The 23,422-nt window shown below is 32.8% G+C and overlaps 1 protein-coding gene across 5 annotated transcripts in view; it reads right to left on the bottom strand.

The window, feature by feature from the left end:
• Nucleotides 1-2,408: 2,408 nt before the first annotated feature.
• rbm26 (RNA binding motif protein 26) overlaps nucleotides 2,409-23,422 on the bottom strand; it is a 34,893-nt gene continuing 13,879 nt past the window's right edge. For 2 of the 5 annotated variants that reach the window (XM_069178761.1, XM_015363624.2), the window contains 16 exons: nucleotides 22,222-22,362; nucleotides 21,640-21,748; nucleotides 20,074-20,233; nucleotides 19,446-19,607; nucleotides 19,191-19,322; nucleotides 18,672-18,743; nucleotides 18,219-18,341; nucleotides 15,658-15,732; nucleotides 14,986-15,150; nucleotides 14,608-14,712; nucleotides 13,716-13,919; nucleotides 12,326-12,373; nucleotides 12,045-12,131; nucleotides 10,374-10,487; nucleotides 8,151-9,233; nucleotides 2,409-5,917 (listed from right to left, as the gene is read on the bottom strand). In XM_069178761.1, coding sequence (XP_069034862.1) covers nucleotides 9,144-9,233; nucleotides 10,374-10,487; nucleotides 12,045-12,131; nucleotides 12,326-12,373; nucleotides 13,716-13,919; nucleotides 14,608-14,712; nucleotides 14,986-15,150; nucleotides 15,658-15,732; nucleotides 18,219-18,341; nucleotides 18,672-18,743; nucleotides 19,191-19,322; nucleotides 19,446-19,607; nucleotides 20,074-20,233; nucleotides 21,640-21,748; nucleotides 22,222-22,362 — 1,787 coding nt within the window. In that variant the 3' untranslated portion in view covers nucleotides 2,409-5,917; nucleotides 8,151-9,143. The remainder of the gene's footprint in view (nucleotides 5,918-8,150; nucleotides 9,234-10,373; nucleotides 10,488-12,044; nucleotides 12,132-12,325; nucleotides 12,374-13,715; nucleotides 13,920-14,607; nucleotides 14,713-14,985; nucleotides 15,151-15,657; nucleotides 15,733-18,218; nucleotides 18,342-18,671; nucleotides 18,744-19,190; nucleotides 19,323-19,445; nucleotides 19,608-20,073; nucleotides 20,234-21,639; nucleotides 21,749-22,221; nucleotides 22,363-23,422) is intronic. The other 3 variants (XM_069178763.1, XM_006638984.3, XM_069178762.1) reach the window with 2 other exon arrangements.

The raw sequence follows: 23,422 nt of genomic DNA, 5'->3' as shown, positions 1-23,422 counted from the left end.
AAAAGATGCCAAGGAGAGAGATGTTAAATTAATAATGGTTTTGCTGAAGTTGCTCTGGACTGAAATTTGCTTATGGATGTCCACGACCATATCAAATATTAAAGAGATTCCTTGGAACTGGCAGGAGGTTATGGCACAGAAAGCAAAGGAGAGTAGTGTGTTTCATGGAACATGGAAAATGCATAAACAAAGAGCATTCTGTTACATGCAATGGCTGAGAACATTTTAAATGTTATGTCTCTTATTTTGCCAAATAACTATGCTGACGCATTTCCCATTTTGTTAAAAGAATAGTACACTGTTTCCAGTGTATCCTTTTATAACAGTAGCTTTGTACTAGACAATGTGAGAAAGAGTAAATGGAAACATTTGGAAGAAAAATCAACATTCTATTATTAATACAATAGGCATGAAAGGAGCACACTTCTATTTTAGCCCAAGATATTTATTTTCTGTAAAATAATAAATTGCATACTTTCTGGTGTTTTACAAATAGTATTATTTAGAAAATCTCAAATTTCAAAACACTTCTGAAAAACACTAATGTATGTAAAACAGAAGGATTGAGGATAAAGAAAACTTTCAGGAAAAAAAAGTCAGCTATTGAATGGAACACTTTTCTTAACATTTTCAAGACCTGTAAATTTATTCTTAAATAAGTTTTAAATATTGACTTTTAAAAACTGTAAGATTAATAAATTAAGTAGAGTATTATGTAGGAAAATAAGTTCCTTTGTCTTTAGATCAGAGTTCATTTAAATTTCATAACCTTTCCGGGCAGAAAAAAAAAAACATGATCTGCAAAACACTTAATGGCCACACAGCAGTAACATTCTGCAGTAAATTAATTTAATAAGCATAGCTTTTACAGTATTTAATTATATAACCCTTAAAACCATTTTAATATATAGAATGTAAGAATGTAATATAGTGTTTATTAACTGTATATATTCTGTAATAGACAGCCAAAAGAACAAAAAGTAAATAAACCAACATTATTAATTATTTTAAAGGTAAAGTTCATTAATAGCTTGTATCTGAAAAACTCTGAAAAAACTCTCCTCACTGGTGCTGAAAGAACACCCTGATGGCAAAAGAAATTGACAGACTGGTTTTGAAACTAGTGCATATCTTGTTCTTGATACGATCTTTAGGTCTTTGTGTAATTTTAGAAAGTGTATTAAGTCAACTGACTGGGTCAGGGTCATATTTTTGGAGGGGAAATTCCACCTCACTATAGTTATTCAAAGTGGATAACATTAGCATACCTAGAATTATATACTCCCAAGAGTTAGTCATTATATACTGACTTATTGTTTGTCATTACTGATCCCCAACTGTCTACCATATGGTTGGACAAAAAAGAATTCTGTAAAACTAAAAAATAGCCATAAACAGGAAGCACACAATTTTAGTTTTATAAATTGCATTATACTGCAACAACAGTGCTGAAATAAAGAATTACAAACTTTTAAGAGGAACATTGGTTTACAACTCATTTTTATCCCTACAAAATTATTCAAGATGTAAAATATGAAGGAGGTAGAGAAGTATATCTTTTTGGCAGGGGGGATTCGTGCACAATACTTCACTTGATATTTTGCAATGCAAATTTCTTCACTACCCCTCTTACTCAATCATTTCAGTAGCTTTTGTTGGTATAGTTAAAACGGAATATGGCCAAATTAAAAATTACAAAGGAAAACAAAGAAAGTATACAATTAAAAAAGGAAAAACTATTGAAATTACTAAGAAAAAGCTACATGCTGGTAAATCTAAAATAATAAAGTATGTTAGGTCAACTATAAAAGATATTCAAACATAACATGCAAGTTTATAGATGTTTTCCTAAGTAATACACAGCAAATAACTTGGAACCAAGATGCTAGTAAAAAAATAAAAATGCTTTCCCATCCATCAGTATTAATCTCACATATTACAAAAGATGTGTTCATTTATCTTGTCGACACAAATTAGAAATTCAAGAGTTTTAACAAATGAGCCTGCAAATGTAAACTTATTAGCCCATATATTTTTACTACACACTGAGCTGGGGCCTCTCCAAACCTGTCCCTTCAGTGTATTTTCTTATTTTGTGTTATTGATGGAAGCTAACTAATCACATTTTTAATGTTGTCTTTAGGGAACACTTCTTGAGTGAGCATAAGAAAGAAAGTACAACAAAATAAATCCACCCCATTAAATGTCTGAGATTACACCTCTTTTACTATAAAGAAAGAATGTGAGATTGATTTGTCACACTCTCATCGAAGGCAAGAAAACCAGTAAACAATGTATTAATTAAAATAATGCCAAAATCAGAAAAGTGTTAGAATAGGGTTTTCAGGAAAGAAAAAAAAACAGAACTATAAAACTCAATTTCTTCATAAAAGACATGTATACACACAAAACTTTCACATACCTTTATATGGTATACAAACTAATATTTGTTTTCACCATTTCACAGTTATCATAATTCATAGGGAATGCTTGTTTTTAAAACATACCAATACTCTGACAGGTATTCTTTGTAAGACATACATACATAGTATACAACAATCAATTTAAAAAGTAACAAGAATCAATCAAAATATAAAATGAACAAGGATGATGCTTAACCAGACATCTCTCAAGGTTATTGACAAGTTAAGGTTTTTGACATCAATCTTAAATAAAGTTACAGCTTGATTCCAATAAGAAACCGTCATTGCATCTCAAAGAAAAGTTTTTGTCATATGTTTGCTGCCTGTACTATCTTTTGCTTATGAAATACACATTCTTTGTAATAGACATACAAAAAAATGTGAGTTATCACAAACCAGAGTTGATAATATCATAGAGAAAATATATTAAAGTGACAATGAGAGGAAAACATTGGTGAAATGGGTCATTAGCCTATAAAAAAGGTGCTTATACCAAGAGGTAAGAAGCCAAGAAGATAACACACACCTGCAAGAAATTTGTGATGAAACCAAGATCAGTTCTGAAACAATTAGAATGAGCTAGAGTGAGACATGATGACAGCTAACTAGTTTAGTTCTAAGGATGATCTATATTGTAACAGTACCCCAGTGCATTCAATCTGTTTCTAGAAATGGTTGGTCTTGCTTAGTTTTAGGAATAAGCAACAACAGTAATTGACACCTAGAGCACACAATGGTGTATTACATTTTCAGAAGTCTGATAAAGTTCCTTAAAATAATTAATAAACTGTAAGCACCAGGCATTTAACATTATTGCACGTGCTCCGAAATGAGAAATGGTTGATAGACAACTCCAGATAAGGGCTGAATCCTCCAGCTGGTGGTGTAATTAATTGAGCAAATCAGTGATCAGTATTAGGTCAATCTACAAATAAATAAAAAATGGAAATACCTATTTCAAATCAATTAACGGGGAGTTCGGCTACCATGTGTGGGCAGTAAGGCCTGTATGGGCCATTGCATAAAGTATAAGCCTTCAGAGTCTTCAATAACAAAGTCAATTTTTTTTCATTAACTTGGATTCGCAAATAACTAAATGCTGGCTTAAGGTATGAAAAATACTTCTACTTCTGCTTTTATAGGCCTTGTACCTTGTAAAAGTCATTTCTGTTAACGTGTTAGCAGAATGGCGATAATATTAAGGAACATTTTTTCTATAATGCAGGCGCTTGTTGGTTGTAATGTTACCCGGGTATAACGGAACTAGTCACACGTGTAAAGAAAAAATGGTTTCACGGCAGCATCAGTGCTGCACCACACGTTTGGGATGCTGATGTATTCTCTCATGCATTGGCATCGGTCTTTGTCCAACCTGCACAGCTGTGTAAGCGTGCACAGCTACTATGTTTTCATTTTTTGGAAACAGTGATTTGAATATTGCTGTTACAAAGCGGCAAGAATATGAAGTGTTCTGCTGGTGCATGTGGTGGAGGAAAGCTGTTACTCTGGTACAAAACCTTGATGCTATAAAGCAATATGAGAGAAAAAAATATTTACACATCTGGGCTTAGTGTGCTAAAAACAGTTTGAGAAATCAGTTCTCCACTGCAGAATTTTTCATTGTACAGTAATGTAAATACTGATGCATACTGTCATATCTATTTTTTAAGTTTTCTATTTTATATTATCACAAAAACATTAAACACAAGTAAAACATTCAAACTTATAACAGAATACTAAAGAAAAAAATACCTTTGTTATTGTGGATCCAAGCTCTCTACTCTTTAATTCCCACTGAACCAATGGTTTCTATAAAATGATTTTCCAGACTGTCATGTTATAGCCTAAATACATGTACTTAAAATGATAATTCTGTTACTCATTATTAAGTAAAACTGTCCTTCTCCAAGTATTTAGATTCTCACTTCAAAGACAGAACGTTGGAAATGACAACTTTCATTTGCACTGCTCTGACATTCTCTAAAATAGTGCTTTTTCAAAATGAAGGACAGTGAATGAAACACTTTAGTCCAATTTTTATTTTCTAAACATGCACATGGCTGATAAACACTAATTGTACAAGAGTCCAGAAGGCACTCAGTTACATTATTCTAATTTAATACCTTTGGTAAACATTCAGTAAAATTCATAAACAATTCAGAAGTGATTCAGAGCTCTTCAGCTAGGGAAAAAAATACAACTAATACATATTACATTAAAAGGATTTCATCAATGGGTTTCTTGAAAGATAATTTGTTTAAACTTTTGTTTGGGCTTATGATTTTACCTGCAAACTGCATTGTCCCTTTCATTTTCTTAATTGTGTATTTGCTTGCAGTGTAAGCCTAATTTAACCAAGTAGATGAACCAACATTAAAAGCTGGTGGGCTGGGTAAGTAATCCCAAGGGAGGACCAATGGTACTTTGTGTTTAAAAGCCACATGCAGAGAAGTATCAGTTAAGGCAAATTTGGGAGGGAACCTTAACGATAAACAATAAAAAGCAAGCAAATCAAATTTTTCACAATTAGTTGAACAACAACTGTGACAGGCTTGGTGCTGAGCATTTTCATTTCTGAGCTCTGATTTGGTTATCTGTCCTGTTTTATGCAAATGTGATGTGATGGGAGATGCTGGGAGCACTCATGCAGGCCGATCAGTCACAACAGGAGCTGTAGTCGGCACAGCTGAGGAGCCCAGATTAAATGGAGTGAACACTGATGGATAAATATGAACACTGCTGTAAAGCTCATAAACAGATCTGAGATCTCAACCTTACCTTCCCCCTACAACTACCTGTCAAAAGTAAACATAACAGCCACAACCCACAGTTGTGAGCTGTAGTTTTATAAGCCAATGAGCTGATTTTGACTTTTCTCTTAAAAATTGTGAAATTGGGCCCAGGAAGATTAATGTTTAAATTTCTAATGTTCACTAAAGCACTTACTGTAACAGGAAAATTACCTAAGCTAGTTGTCAAAAATGATTGTGATGTCTTTTTAAGGGCAAAGCCACAATTTTGAAAAGGGAAATTAATGTAAAAAAAAATTGCATTAATGGAGTCTCAGTATGAAGATATGATTGTCAAAGACTGATACTATTACATCTGAATAATGTGGTATTAAAACAAAATAAAACAAGTTACCCAAACTTAACTAAAACAAGTAGTTTAAAAGCACAGCACTAGTCAAAGCAATAGTCATGAATATTTCTAAAACAGCCTTCATTAGAGCTCAGAATATAAACTGTAAAATATATAACATTACCAAGCAGTACAGTTCTATATAAAAAGGTGAGACTACTTGACCATTTCACTAATGGTACTAGGAGCATGAATATTCCTGCAACCTGAGTAACCGTTTGTCTTTAAAAAAATAAAGTCTTCAAAAAGCTGTCTCATCTAAGTTTATAAAATATTTATAATTCATGCATTTTTTCCTTCATCAAGAGTTGTCTTTGTATGGCCGGGCATATTTGGATCCAAGTACTGATGTCCTGGAATGATAAAAAATAATTAATGCAGTTACTTAGAAATGTTTTTATATCCTTTTGAAACTTTGCTCATAAACGTCAGTATTACACATCTCAAAACCTTCATTCTCATAATTGTGCACCATTATATCGGATGTAACTGATTATGTTTTAAAACGTTACCATACTTAAGATCTTATACTTTTCATGAAAATTTTATTTTTTAATCAAAGCCGAAGTTAGTCTTGAGTTATCTGGCTATCATGCTATAATTAGTGCATCGTTTTTTCTTGACTAAATGACCACGAGTACTCCTAAACAGTAGTTTGTTTATGCATGTTGTACGGAAGCTATACAAATTATACCAAATAATTGGGAAATTATTGGGAAACAGTACCATGTAGCCAATGCAGGCCAGAAAGGCACACAGATTGATCGTATAACAGATGCACAGCACAGACAGGACAATAAACAGACTGTTTACTGTGAATCCTTCAGTGAAGCTGCTGGAAACTCTATACTTCAACCCGTATCAATTGAAAAAAAGGAACACAATTCAATCAACTAGTATGCATATAGGTAGTATGGTGGCACAGTGGTTAGGATTGCTCTCCTCGCAGTGCTAATGTGAAGTTCCAGACTTGGGGTGCTAAATGCATGGAGTTTGTATACTCTCCCTGTGCTCATGCAGCTTTCCTCTGGGTGTTCCCGTTTCCTTACGATGTCCAAAAACCTAGCGGTAGGATAACTGGCTTCTGGAAAAATTGACCTTTGTGTGAGTGTGTGCATGTTTATGTGTCTATGTGCCTTGGGATGGACTGGCATCACATCCAGGGTGTATCCTGCTTTGCACCCATTGCTTGTTGGGAAATGGTCTGGCTCCCCTCCAACTCTGAATTGGAATAAGTGGTTAGAATAGGGATGAATGAATAGATCACATTTTTCTCTGGGCAGTCAAAGAGGCGATCAGCTTGGAGTCTGATGACCATCCATTAAGATAATATAGTTATCACAATGAAAGTAATATTTATTTGTATGCACAGGTTTTCACACAGTAACATTAATCCATTAATGAAAGGGTAATGCAGCTACCAAAAACTAAAGTTAACAGCAAAATAACATGCTGAACACTTGCACTGAACTGCCCCACACCTTTGTGAAGTGCTTTTTGTTATAGTTTTTAATAGCTATTGCCCTCATTTTCCAATTTTCATCTCCTTAAAACAACTGTTGACATTGTATTCTACAGGTTTCTGATAATCCTTTTAATTTATTGTTGAATTGGCTACAATAATGAATAAAATAGTTGCATGTTTAAGTCAACATTAACATCATCACTTACATGATTACATATGTAAGTTAATTAAGTGATAATGAGATAATCAGGGCATAGTAATAGGATTGTTTACTAAGTGGTTTTAGAAGAAACTATACTGACCTCTCAGGTCTGAAAGACAAATACAAATTAAAAGATTACTCAACAAAAACACCAGGCTCCTTTTAATACAATTTCAAAACAAGTAATTTTCATTTTAACCTGTTCTTTATTGCCGATTTATTTTGCATATGAAAACGATTAGTTGGCAAGCTATCCAATTCAGGGCACGGGGGAGCCAGGACCTATGCCCGGAAAAAGCAATGGACTCAAGGCAGAATACATCCTGAATGGGATGCCAGTTAATCGAAAAGGCACACCCCAGACACAGATATGCAGAATCCAATTAATGTCTTTGGACTGTGTGAGGCAACAGGAGAACCCAGAGGAAACCCACACAAAGGGAGGACATGCGGACAGCATGAGTTGATACCAGGGCCTCAGCACTCAGCAATGCTAATCACTGTGCCACCATGCCACCCTAGTAGGCAACCTAATTTGGTGCAAATATTAAAAAGAAAAGGAAGGATTCTGTTGAGTTGAAGTCAAAGCCTGAAGTTAGACATCACCAGACAGACCCCACATAAAGCATTTTAATCATGGTATTTTAACTTGAAAAAATAAATTGTATATTCATTATTAATCATTAATTAATTAATCAATAAGATGATGAATCCAACACTTTCATAAAACCTTTAAGTTATATTCAAATTGGATACCATTGCAATAAGGTCTAAATTCAACTGTAAATGAATGCTGGTATTTATTTTATTTCATGACTAATAAATGCTATAGGCTGTAACATAACTTTCATTTTCTTTGTAAAACGGAAACTAATCAAACTGGGAATATCACCTGATGTTCATCATAGAAATCTCTCACCTCTAAAAATCTTGCATCAAGGTATATTGTTCTGCGTCCAACATTTCCAAAGAACTAGACTGCTGACCTATAAACCAAAACAATAATAAGATTTAATTTTACTACAGATAAAAGAAGGAAATATGAACTTCAATCAACAATAAGTGTACCTTTTATACTCCAGAAGTTAATGCTGGTAAACTGCTACCTCTATTTAAAACTGGTACTAAAAAGTGTAACAGATCCAAAAGAATGTTCCAAAGGAGTTTAGCACTAGTTTTAAATATTTATTCACATTCACTATTAACCTTCCAATTGATTTCATTATGGAAACTATTTGAGTTACTTTCCAAGAAATACTTTAGACATAACCATAAAATGCCTATTACTATAAAAAGTTAATTCAATTTGAATAAACATTATGAAAAACAAGAAACAAGTCTATGTGAATGCTGTTTTTTGTTCTAATAAAGCTGATCTAGATATGGACAATGTTTAACATTTCCTTATATGATGCATGTTTTATTCTTGAAGATATGCTTTACAATCCTTACCTTAATAAATACGATGTCAAATTCAAACACGTTGGAGAATGGAGTTTTGCTCTTTTTAGGAGAATGGGGGGTGGGGGTTTTGAAATGGTCTTTTATTCTTTTTTCTTTTTTTGTTATTGCTTTTTTCATTTTTTTGCATTGTATTACAGACCATTTCTTTATTTTTACATAATAAAGCCAAAAAAGGATTTAAGCAAAGCAGTCATAATATTCATTAAAACCTTACATAAAATATGTACACAAAACCAACAACCAAAAGGCTAATATACATAGTATACATAGTTACATCTCATTATTTACAACTGTTTCAAACAAAACTAATAAACATGTACCTCTTAGCAGTACTTTCTTTGCAAAATTGTATTAAATGTTAATTTCTAATCAAACTTTACTAGCTTTTAAAAACTATTTCAAAGAAAACAAGAATGCCATCTGATGTAGATGAGTGTCTATGACTAATTCATCTTCGCCAAGACCGTGGTTCATTGTCATCATCCTCTTCATCATCATCTTGCAGCAATGTATCATCTACTAAGGATTCCTCCTGAAACTGAAAAACATAAGGCATACTGCTAAACATAAAAAAGCAAGCATATTTTGTGAAGTTGAATTTTTCAGTCTCATACTAAAAGTGCTCAAAAACAATGCAAAGGATTTGTGAATAACAATTGTGGATGTATGAGGAACCAGAATGCTGTGCTGCAACATGTTTAACATTAATCAATGTGAAGTGCATTCAACATATTCAAGTCACCACTGTCAATGACATAGTAACAAGGTAATTTAAAAACTTTTAAAAAGGTCATTTCAAATACAAGAATCATATGCTATCTGCTCTATTTCTGAAACAGTTCCATTCTGTTTTTGGGTCCCTAGGGTTTCAAAATTTGTATAATTTTCTATTAGTCTATTATATATATATACAGCAGCCCAAGGATAATCAGTGACAAAAACACATTTTATTTTCATAGAACCATGTTTTAAACATTTCTGGTTAAAAAAAGAAACTGATGTTTTGTCAAAACTAGTAACTCATCTGGTATTTTTTAAACTAGCAACATTATAGAAGCATATTTTAATATCCTTTGAAAATTTCACCACAATTTTCCCATTCCGATGTGAATCCCATTCAATTCTTCGTCTACAATGGAAGCATGTAAAGCACAGCAAAGTGTGAAGCTCAAGTCCAGATGCCTTTTTTAACCCAGTTATTCTATTTTATTCCATTTTGTATCAAGTCTATTTTTAAGATTGTCAAAGTGTTAATTTATTTCATAGGAGTTCTCTATCTAGGAGTTAAGATAAAATGGTTTGCATTTTTAAAATTGTAAACATGTTAAATTTATGACAAAATAATGACAAGAAGGTGGACAATTTCAAAATTGAGAGGTACTTGAGCTCTGGTAAAAACTGGCACATTAAGCACAAGGTTTACTTTTCGATAATTTTTGATAAGAAAAAATGTAAAGGGAGGTTGTGGGCATTCCTTTTCTGTTGAGTAATGACAATAGCATTTGCAAACCAGCAACAAAAGCATAAAACATATTTTAATCACTCAAAAGTACAATAGATCGACATTTGAATAAGAGTTGTAAAAACTTAACAACTTTAACACTAATTTTGAGCTAATCCTTTTTTCCTTTACATGAAATATATTGTGAATATCATAAAAAAATCAATATATACTCACTTCCTCTTCATCAGGTTCCACTTCCTCAGGTTCAGCAGTTGTAAGAACAGCAGCAGGTTTGTGCCATGCTAGTTTAAGATCCTGATTATTAAACTTAGCTCCATGAATGGCAGCCTGTAATAGAGAGTAGAACTTCAAGATTCCCTTAAGAATACCCTTAAACTGCACAGAGATTAAGAGGGTTTACTATGGAGCTTAACTTCTTTGTTCCTTTGACATGCAAACACCACTTCCCACTTTATCTCTTTTATGATACTACACCTTTGGTCACCCACAATGTTATTAGTGTCTTTGATAAAGATGAGCAAAACAGGTTGTCTGAAATAAACACAGGTATTGATTCAATTAAATCAATTACACATTCCTCAAAATTACAGATTAATTTAAAAACATTATCACAATTACTGGTACCCTTGTTTTCAGTATTTTGTGCACCCTTCTCTTGCAAGGATAACAACAGCTGTTTTCGATACTGTTTTTAGATATTGGAGAACACATTAGGAATGATCTTATACCATTCCTCCCTGCAGAACCTTTACAGATATCCTTTTGTTTGCGCTTAAGGACTACCCTCTTTAATTCAAACCACAGGTATTCAACAGGGCACAAGTTTGGAGAGATGGCCATTGCAACATTTTGATTTGGTACTCAATTAACCATTTCTTTGTTGATTCTGATGTGTAATTGGGGTCAAAGCCTTGCTGGAAGTTTAAGCCTACTGGCAGGGACAAACACCTTTTTGGCTGAAATGTCTTGGTACTTGGTCGAGTTCACTATGCTGATGACCTTAACAAGGGCCCCAGGACCAGAGGAAGCTAAACAGCCCCATATCAAAATCCATCACCATATTTTAAAGAAGGTATGATGTTCTTTTCTGCTTAGGCATACTACCTTTGATGCTAAACTCCTGTTAGCGTGTGGAGCCAAAGAGTTATTTTTGTCTCATTTGATCAAAACAACTGGTTCCAAACCAAGTCTCAATGTCTTTAAGCAAAGTCCAAGCTCTTATGTTTGCTAGTAAAGACTGTTTTGGCCTGTGCACTTTGCACTACTGGACTCACAAACACCAATTGCCAAATGTGTTGAGGAGTTTGTGCACTACATCCCAAATGTTGAATACCACTCTTTGTGAGTTCTTTGCACACCATTTGTTTTTAAACTGGCTGCTCACAACCCAAATTTGCAGTCAACTGATCTACACTTATTTTGTATGCCTTCTACTTCCAAATAACAGATATAACAATATCTTTGACGTTGCCTGGTGATGTCCTTTACTCCTGATGTCTTTCCCTCAAAGTTCCATGCTGACATTACCTTAAAGACTATTGCCTGTGAAACACTGGCAAATTTAGTAATCTTGACCACTGAACCTCTCTTTATACAGACTCTAATCATCCCTCTTTTAAAGTAATAGATATATAAATATACCTGTAAAGCGCTTTGAGTGGAGTGTCCAGAAAAAGCGCTATATAAGTGTAAGCAATTATTATTATTATTATATACAACTAGACCTGTCCAGCATTATTTGCTTAATGCATGAGCCATAAATGGGAGTAATTTGGTGATTTCAATATACTTGGTGCCACTCATTTATCCCACTGCTTTCAATTTGTCCACTGGTACATTCTAAAGTAACCACAATAATAAAGTTATATTTCAAATTGTACTTACAATTTCTGCTTCTGCTCTTGTCTTGTAGGTAATGACAGCATTAACAGATGAGTCATCAATCTGACAGTCTTCAATCTCACCAAATTGCTTTGAAAAAAGTAAAATAAAGTTTAACTTAAAACACTATAAAATGTTAGTTTTATTAAGAGGACTTAACATAAAACATTCATTACTAATGCAAATGAGGTGAAAGTAACAAATGTAAACCTTACCTTTTTAAAGAGTTACAAATTCCTGTAAAATACATTTCTACTTGCTATAATATATAAATTCAGCCCTACCTTTAACTTCCCTATTCTACCAGGAATATCCTCATCAAGGCTGGCATCCTGCACCAGAATGCAACAGCTAATTTCGAGTTATGACAGAAGAAGCTGCAAAAATTATTAAAAATGCTACATATATTTACTTGAAAGCACATTTTACTGTGCTTTTAAAAAATAAAGGAACAAAACAGAAATTATGCATACTGTGGTGCGTCAACAGTCACCTATTTAAGAAACATGCCTTAAATTCTAGCGTTATAAGAAAATAGTTAATAGCATATAAACACTAGTTAGCTGACCAGACCAACTATCAGAAAATGCTCATGTTTGACAAGTTGTGACATGAGAATGAGAAGTTTATTCTGAACTACCCTTTTTTGGCTTTAAAAGTTAAAATACATTTTGAAATCAAAGCCTACTATGTGTAGTTAGCTCCTATAATAGCTATTATGGAAAACAAAAACATTATTAAAGGCTGTATCAGACTTTTAATTCTGCTTCATTTACAAATTAAAGTTAACACCCAGGGAATAGTGTCTCCCTTATTTGGGCTCATTAAAATGACAACTTTGATCAGTAAAATACATATATATATTGGTGTGATGAAGAGTACTTTTCAGGATTTTGTGTTTTAAGAACAAGCATTCACTACAAATATGGTATATGAACATTAAATCTGGGTACAGAATTTAATACTCTTGTTTCATGCCATACAAAGTAAATATTTTCTGGTCCATCTTGACAAAATGTCACAGAAAAAAACATCTCAATACGTTCAGTGATCCTTTTAACATGATTTTCTTAAGATTCAGCTGACAAACTATCCCTGTCTCTAATTATGTCTACAGCTATTAACAAATACCTGATCTATAAAGTCTGATCTATATTTGTAGTGTTAAACCAACAGATTTAGAAGGCCAATTCCAGTACTTCAGACTTCACAATGAATTAAACATTTTTGTTCCCCAAAAATGTTTTGCAAGTATATTCTACTTTTTACATTAAGGCTATAAACTATTGATATAGCATTTTATCTTTTTTATTTTATGTTGCTTAAAGAAAAACAAGGCAACATAAATCTGCAGTATTCTTAGTAAAGAAATAGTTTTACACAGGCAGCAAAAACATTGAAATTTCAAGATTTGTAACTGTTCAAAATCACAGATATACAATAAGAACATATCCACCACAGAAAACAAAGCAATCTGGTTATCTTGCCTTTATGAAAGCAAATACTCTTACAATAGCATTTTTAATCATTAAAAATAAAATGGACCACACTGCTTCTTCAACCTTAAAAGAACCTACAACATTGTAGCACAAAAAGCTACAGAATTACTTTTAAATACAACACACTGTGAAATGTCTGTAATAGTTTTAAGCTTTCAAGCTTCAAATTACTTACTGCAAAATGTGGGAGTAAGTCTACCCTGTCAGATTCTGTAAAACCAGAAATCTCTAAAGCTCTTGGTCGGTGGTCCACTACAGCATGAATCGGTGCCCCTCTGCCCCTGCCACGAATTCCTCTGCCACGGCTCCTTAGGGCACCACGTCCTCTGGAATGGACCCCCCTTCCACGCCCCGAGGACAAAATTCCCCTTTTGGCAGCCTGATGTATAAAAAATGTCCAAGACAAATGGAACAAAAACAGACTTGAACTTAAAACTGTGCAGAGATCTTACCAGGACACACTGCAACTAAGCACAGCTAAGACCATGGCAAAGGTATTTTACATAGTTAAGTCGGTAACTTAGATTAAAATGTCAAGTTTGGCTTCAGTTAAAAAGGTTACATGCATTTCGATGTACTTAATGGTCATCAATACTTCATGATTTATAAAGTTCATTTTATGGACAAAATATTAATGAATATTAATTCAAAACACATTTTCAAAAGTATAAGATGCTAATAAGATAAGCATTAAAGGGAGCTTAGAGTTAATAAATATGCACAACTTTTAATTCCATCGAAATTTACAGGTTATATGTATAATAAATAGGATACTTATGGATGAATTTATCTAAAAGTGCTGACTTACATTTCATGAAGTACTGAGCATTCACATCAACAGTGAGCTAATGTATAAACGTTTCTTACAAAGCAAATATGCCATAATAAATGGTTTTGTTAATTTTACATACAATATTAAAATACAAAACCTGTATCCTTAAGTTAACAGTGCCACCTTGTGGTTTCACCGAGGATTATAAATATAATGCCTTCAGCCCTTTCATACCTAAAAGGTTAAACTGCAATATTTCATTCCAATTAACAAAAAACAAAATTAAAAAAATCACCTCTAGCTGAAGTTGTGTGTATTTCTTTCTTAGTGGTGCAATATCTTCTCCAGCCTGCATTTTCTTATATAAATCCAGTTCAGTATCCAGGAGCTCCTTCTGTGTCTGAAGAGATAGTTTTAAATATACATAACGCAAAGATTTGACATGTCTTTATATATACAATGTTTTACAACACTCCAAGATATTATAAAAATTGAGTGGCAGTGGGTCACAATGTTATATTTATAACTGCATTATAAAAATTAAAAATCAGACTTATGGGTCAGTACATCTGTAAAAGCAAGATGGATATTTACAGCCAAAATCTTACGTTAAACATCTTGGAGGCCTTCATTAGCACGCTGATGCACATTTATGTTAAAAATGTCAACCTACCTGAGCCTTGGTTTTTAAAGTTTTCTGAGGAACGCCACTTGAAATTGCTTTTATTTCATCATTTAGTTTAGTTATATTTTTAGTCATTGTTGCCAATGTCTCCATAATTTGAGCCTTGTCTTCAGGTTTCATGGATTTGTTCTTCTCTATTTTTGATATTAACATCTACAAATAAATGAAGCATTAAACTCATGAAGTACATTAAAAACACCAAAAATTACTTTCAGAATTACATCTGTCTCTATCACAAAACTTTACACTTCAGTTTTGCTTGGTAGGGTAGATTTGGGAGAACAAAGTAAATTGTTTATTCCCGATCTGGAATCTGTCCAGAGAAAAATGCTGTACTACTTAGAAGAGAATGAATTATGTGGGATACTTCCTATGACATCCTTAGCTTTACATTAATTTGTCATCTGTCACCACATCCAACTAGATGAGTGGTGCATCTCACTCTAACATCTCTGAAAGCATGCAAATAGCAAGTCATGGTCACAATAACGAAAATCACAAATGTAAGAACAGTATTCAATGCTTCTTAATTCTACAATTGTTTTTAAAGTCTAAAGAGCATTTTAGTTTACTTTTGGTCAAGATCAAAAAAGTCTATTGAAGCACTTAAAACAATGAAAAACTTTCTATAAATACTACAGAAAAAAACATCGTTTTTACCTTTTGTGTTTCAATGTTTTTTTCCAGTATTTCCTGCTTCTTCTTTCTAACATCTTGCTGGAGCCTTAAAGCTTCCTGTAAGATTAATTATTAAAAGTGTTTTATTAGAAAGATCTTTTGTATGACAAGACAATGTGAAATGCTGACTTGTGAATTACGTAAGCCCTGAAGCAAACCGTCAGGAAATCTTTTCTCAATACTAAACATTCTTTTCACTTAAATATCAACCTTTTTTTATCTGATCTCAATGTTACAGAATAGAATTGCCTTTAAGGGATTTTTTCAGAAGTCAAAGCATCCCAATCAACACATAACTATAACTGTGTATTTTAAAAAAGCTTTTCATATTAAAGTCAGCTGGTAGTATGTACATGTATTCATGACAAACATGTTATATAACTCATGGTAAAATCTGAATTTATTTTTGCCTGGCTATGTACAGTGCCTTTATTATTAAAAACTGCGCATTTTTGTATTTTTAATACATTTGTAAAAATTCCTAAAAACGTGTTTTCACTTTGTCATTATGGAGTATTGTGTCGATTAATGGCATAAAAGAATCAATTCAAATCAGTTTTTAAATAAAGTCTACAACACAAAGTGTGGAAAAAGTGGAGGGGTCTGAATACCTTCTGAAGGCACTGTCCATTTAAATATTTTCATGTTTCAAGAAAACAAAAATAAACTCTAGAAAACAAACTGTGATCATATCAACTGAATTTGCACACTACCTTAAAATTAAAAACTAAATTAAAACATTGAAAAGGAAAGAAAACCTACATTTGAAAGACTTATAAGTAGAACTGTAGCAATATTATGAATATGCATTAGAAGCAAAGAGGTAATGCACAAGAAAGTATTTTATATGAAAACCACAACACCCCAAAACAAATGAAAAACCTTACAAATCAGTGGTAATAAAGTTTCTATATTAAAAATCCTAATGGCAAAGAATAATGCAGACTTGAGAATTTCGAGTAACAAACACTGACAACTGATTATCATCAATCTAGTACTGGACACAGACTTCTGAAAAAATCTGAAACACCTTTAATCTGAAAAAAACCCTTACCAAATTGACTAAAACTGCATTACTGTACTGGCATACACATTTATTACTTGATTATACAAAATAAATTATAATAGCTTGGATATGCATTTTAAATATGTTGACCTGAACAAAATCTACCACTGAAAGGCTATTGTTTTGTGGTACTATTTCAACAACCAAAAGAGGTCACCAAACATTCAATGGAATTCGAATTATTCTGTAACACACCAAGTTAACAATGAGTTTTGCCATTAAAAACTCAGGAATACATTTACACTGTGCTTGCTTCAGGATGATAAATAAACTACCAATGAGATTTTCCAAACTCAAAACACACTATGGAGAAAAAAAATATCAGAACTAAATCAAGCTTTTCTGGAATTGTAACACTATTGGAATTGTTCATTACCATCTTTGACGACCCTCAGTCTCCACAAATTGCTGACAACTACGAGTGTCAATCTGTATAAGCAATCAGCATTTGCACACAGTAACGTCAAAATCCTTTCCTTGTTGATTTTACATCCTCAGATAATGTCAAGTGTTTGTGTCTCATCGACATTATACAATTGACATAATATGATGCATTCATCTTAGATTAATTTCATGAAAGTCCTATGGAATGGTTTTTAATCTCTTCAGTAGATCATCCAAACTTCCACCACAAGTTATTTAATTCACTTAATAATTATTATGAAATTATGAAATTGCCAAAGCCATCTGTCACTGCATTTTCAATTAAATTTATTTGGCCATCGAACTGGATGAAGATCACAATTCAGATGTCCTTTTTGCAGACAACCCCACCCCCACCCCCTCCCACTTCTCAGAGTCTGTCAATCAATGCCTTAGTCCGTTAAAGTGAGAATTTACTGCATTATTATATGCTCATTGCATACAATTGTGCAAATGATCCACAGTGATCAACATATCAATTTCTTCTACAAAGTAGCAAAATTTGAGAACAAAGTTGCAGTGAGATCATTTGTGTATTTAAAAAAAAATTATGAGTGTAAATTATGAGTTAACCACATGATTTTTCAACAGTTGCATGTTTGTTATGGACTATATACTGAACAATTTTATAATAAAAAAATTACTGCTGAACAGTTGGAAAGGGGTTTACAACAATTTTTTTTAGATGAAGAAATGTGCCAGGTTAAATAAGTACAGAGGTCCCCAAGATGATCTGAAAAAGTTTAAATTATGTAGGACTAGGCTACCGTACCCATTGATGAATAAACACTATTGCATTACAACTGCCTTCACTGTGCTACTATACCTGCAAAGGCTGTGGGAAATTTGGGAAGGAAAATTACATTCTTAATAGGCTTTAATACATACAATTCTAAAAAATATTTATTTCTGTACAAACTGAGCAAAATATACTCTTCCTTTAGTTAACCAAATTATTATTATATCTGCTACTGTATGATGGAAAAAGTAAATTAGGTTGAAGAAAATGAAATCTTTAGTAATCTCTTAAATGCTGCAGAGAACCAAATCTTACCTGTTTTTTCTTTACAGCTTCCTCTGTACTGATGGTGTTCACAAATGGCAACGTTTTCTGAGCAGCTTTTAGGGCAGCAGGGTTGTAAACAGTTTTTGTAAGCCCAGTAGAAGTTGATAACACCTGCAAAATTTCAATGTTTACAGATCGTCCTAATACAGATATATTACTATATAAAACAGAATCCAGAGATTTTTTTTCTGAAAGCTTTGGCCTTTAGGTACTACAATTCAGTTTATCAGGACATTTGTTTCAAACATTCAGAGACATGTAAATAAAGCACTATATTTTACAAAACAATAGACAACTAAGAAATACCCTGTGCAGTAACAATGTACAATGGAAATGCAACAGGTTAAGATTTACATCAGTAGCTCTAATGCACTGCATGACACACAAGGTGCAGATGCTACATAATGTCTGACAGTAAAATAATTGAAATGTGCTACTTACCTTTCCTGTTGTAACGGATGTTGGCTTTGAAGAAAACCCCAATCTTTCTTTCACTGACAGTTTTGTGACATTCTATAAAATATTTACACATTCAAATATTTGATTAAACGTAATATGGGAAGAAAATTGTAATTTGCAACATTGACAAAGGTAGATGCTAAAGCAGTTCTATACTTTTCTTACTCCAGGCATTACAAATATAGAACAGGGCAAGACAAAAGTTTTCTGTGGCCACTCTGAACAGCAATCTAGTTTCTAGCTCCTTGATGTGTCTTACCTAAACTCACTAACCTTACTTAATCCATATACATGTTATAAATAAGAATTCTGCTAATCTCATTATGTCTACAGTCTTCTATAAAACTCCAGTGAAAGTGCTTTCTCTTAGCATTGTTAAAAATAACAACTTGTCTCATACCGTCATTACGGAGTGTTCCACTTACTGAAATCAAGTTCCCAATAACCCTGAGACAAAATAAAGATATTAGTTATATATTAGGATATATACATTTTACACACCTGAGAAGAAACTGTACTAGGATCCTGGGTCTGTGATGGCTCTGCGTTAGTTGTTGGTATAGGACCCAGACGATCTTTAACAGACTGCTTCAAGGCTGTCACAGCAGGTAGGTGAGATGAGGACTGAAGTCCCTATTTAAATAAAAGGGAAATTATTTTCCTATTATTTCTTTATATCAAGTTATACATTTTTATATCTTAAATGATTTTCCAGTTCTGAACTATTTCATAAAGTATTATAAAGTTATAAAGTACCTGTGATGGAAGCTGTGTTTTTGTTGCAGCATCTTCTCGATGCCAGAAAACTTTGATAAAGCGATTATTAAGCACAGCTTCGGTGCTTGAAATAGCTCTTTTGGCTTCTTCATGTGTTAAAAACTGTATTAAAGCACCTTCTGGGTCATTCTGATAAGCAACCTAAAACACAGTAATAACATTTGATAGTAAACCAAAGGGAAAAGAAATCCATGTCTCTCGATTTTCACACTCCTCAAGAATGGAAATCACACAGAGCAACTTTCAAATTGTGTTATCTGACTGTCACACTGTTGCCAGATTTTTAAAATGCAAAGTTCTAAATAAATTAAAAGGAACTAAATGTTATTTAAATATTTTTCTAATAAAACGTTTACCAGTAGTACAAATTCTAAATAAGACGACACATTCACTGAATACACTGAACCAAATTTTTGACCTGTTTTAAATTCCAGATCTCTAGTAATTGTTGCCATTTAATTGTTTAATTGTAATTGTTTGCCATCTGAGACAAATACATAATTTTCTCAAACATGATACAGATTTTGTAGTCTTTGCCACCTTCACAATATTCAAATAAATTAGAATACAAATAAGCCCTTCCTATGTAGAAGAATATTAAGCTTACCTGAAGGTTAACAATGGTTCCAAATTTACTGAAGTGCTCATTAAGCTTGCTGATATTATTAAGCTCCAAGGGAATTTTTCTTACTTCCAGCTTAGCATTTTCAGACCCAAATGGTATCTTCTTTTGAAATCCTTGGTTATTACACTTATTGAAATTTTGCCTAAGTAAAAAATAAATTTGGTATTAATGTATTTTCGGACCCTAGTAAATAAAAAAATAACTTAAAATCCTAAAATAAAAAAAAAGCAATCCAAATCCATAAAAGCAATCTAAAGCATACTGTGAAAGCAAGCTGAGCATTTAAAATAGTTTAATTATAAGGCTTGCATACACAGACCCTACATACCACGAGGTACAATCAAACTTTAGGAGTTTTGTTTTTTTCGGTTTCTATGGGGACACAATTAGATATTATCATATCAGAATACCTAAAATATAAACCCATTATTAACAATCAGAACATATTGAAAACATCAGTATGTCTTAAAAAATAAGGAACACAAATTAACTGTCTAGAGTATAAACCAAATATAGATCTTTATATTTTTGATAAGTTTAACATTTTGCTAAATCAGATTTTTACACATTTGTTTGTTATAATGAAATAAAACTTATCACCCCCATCTTTTTCAACTGTTGAAAAAATTGATTTTTAGCCAGTAAAATTAAAACTATCTTATGGTACAGTTTAACTGCTTACAAGTCTAAGAAGTTTTCGGATGTATAATCCGTATTTAATATAGTGTTAAACAACAAGAAAAATTAAATTAAAACACAATTAAATTAATAGCTAGACATACTGAAAGACTAGTTTAGTAAATTAGCATAATTTGTTCTTAAACATTTTTAATCATACACATTGTTTTGAAAAGTTTATCTACTTTTGAATTGTGTACCATAATATTTAGATACAGTAAACTCAAGTTAATGGACGATGGATTTAATGGGCAAACCCTGCTAACAGAGAATTGTCTGTCAATTCAGAAATACATACACATATTGCAACATTTTGCAATAAGCAATTTGTAACGATGGGTGTCTATTTCTTATGTTTCAGCACATTTTAAAAAAATAAAAAATGTACTAAAATGACAGCAATGTGTAAAAAAGTATTGTTAATGCACATATAATGAAACAAGTTAAAAATAAATACAGAAGTACATAACTACATAAGTTTAAACTAAGGAATATCAATGTTAGGTCAAAAGATACTATAGAACACAAGGAGGACATATGAACTCAATGCAGATAGCAACCCAGGAATTAACCCAGGGCCTCAGCACTGAGGCAGCAATGCTAACCACTCTACCAACTCCCTCCCCCTCTACTAGTGCTTTAAACGGAGGGTATACTGTATTGAAACATTTTTAATTATAGCATTAGAATTCAGAAAAAAATACCCACAAAAGGTAATTCCTAAAAGGACAAAATTGACAATTTACATTTTCTAAGCAAAAACAGAGCTGCTAAGATGCATTTTCTAAATTGAATTTCAAATGTCCTAAGAACAGTTTGCAAAACTTCTATGTTAACATTTAAATTGCAACATTTTTGTGCTTAACTTACTTGTCAAACCAAGGTTTCTTTGGAGGAATGCCACCATCTAATGAAGCTGATGTTCTTTTTCTGGACTCTGATTCAACAACAATTCTCATGTTGTTACTGTTAGGTTTTTCTGTAAAAAGTTTTAAAATTTTAACTCAAACATTTTAATAATGACTTGACAAAGTTAACGTTATAAAGAGTAAGAAATATTGCTGGAAATGAAAAGCATGGGACAAAAACAGCAAGGCAGTTCTCTTGGGCATCAAGGTGAAACATATTCCAATTTAAGGATACAAATGAGATAAAAAAAGTTTAAAAGATAGATTTTGAAACTTAAAAGAAATCTAGTTAACACTTAACCCAGGTACCTCCAGGTTGGTGCATTCATCTTCCACTCTAGGTTTACTGGAATACCCCTAACCCCACCATCACATCATCTTTACATACATTATATGCATTATGTCCAGTTATGTAGAAGACCTTTTTTTTTTAATTTTCAATCAAAAATACTGATTCACAAAAGTATCATACTAACAACCAAGTGCTTTCCTGACATACAGTATCTTTGAAATTAAGAGGTTTGCACAAAAATGTTCTTCATACCTCGATGTGGAAGATCCACTTCACCCAGTGTCAGGCCTATTAAGTTTGGTCTTTGGGCATGAACTCTGTGTCTATAAACGGGTCTTGAAGTGCTGGTTATGCTTGGTGCTTCAGGATTATATACATCAGTTTCATATGTTTCTGCAAATAAAAAAAAAATGTATACACAAAGTAGGAGTACCTGATTAGACAACATCTTTATTGTGAGAAACACTCATTTGAAGACCCCTGCTTAAAATATCAGAACTGACAATTAAAGTAGTAAGATAATTATTTTACAATAGAAAACAGAAAACATCTATTTACACAAAGTTAAGGGTCTATGGAACATGCTTTCCATTCAGATGGTTGAGATTGGGATTCTGGGCTCTTTCTTAAGTAGGAGCTGGACAAAATCTGAGATTCAATTAGCTAAAAGCCCAAGATTTGAGAGCTTAGGATCCCCTGCTGACCCCCAATTGCAACACAAATTCCATAGAGCCACAGGGACTAACTCACATCCTAGAGAGGTTGTGCACATGCCACTGAGGAAAAGTGTAGGCTGAAGTTACATATAAGAAGTGTTCACACCCTACATAGTTTATGGCATTAACAAAGAAATAAGGTATTACAGAAATAACAGGCATCTCTAGGGGATGACTTGGGGAAAAATCTTAACACTTACAGGGGAACTGCAGTCATAATTTCTCAGACTGATTAATAAATCTCTTTAAGTAAATTAATTTAAGGTATTGCAAAATTGTACTAATTCCAAATTAAGCACAAAATCGTGAACTTTGTGCAAGTGCTGTATGGTCGCCATATTGCAACCGCTGGTCTTACCATGGGCAAGACTGAGAGTTTGTGAGAACTTGTGACTTAAGCCAGTCCTTCCTGCTCACTAGTTATTGTAATGAGTGAATAAGTACAGGTTGTGCATCAGACAGAAAAGTTCCAACATCATCTACATGCAAGTTAACAAGTAGTATTTGTCAGCAAAACCATTTAAAAATCAATATATTTAGATATTTCTATTGGATTAAAAGAGAATTCACAAGCTAGCTTGTTTACAATACAAAAGTGATAAAGGGTGAATTGGAGATTTTACATGTTATTGTGTACGTTTTACTTTCATTGTGGTTTGAAATGCACTCATCAATATAAAAAATAACGTTGCAGTTATTAAAAATATAAAAATAACGTTGCAGTTGCCCTTTAACAT

This window comes from Lepisosteus oculatus, chromosome 15 (genome assembly GCF_040954835.1).
Source record: "Lepisosteus oculatus isolate fLepOcu1 chromosome 15, fLepOcu1.hap2, whole genome shotgun sequence".
NCBI classification, from domain to species: domain Eukaryota; kingdom Metazoa; phylum Chordata; class Actinopteri; order Semionotiformes; family Lepisosteidae; genus Lepisosteus; species Lepisosteus oculatus.
Note: the sequence above shows the minus strand (reverse complement) of the source record. Positions and strands in the feature narration are given on the sequence as shown.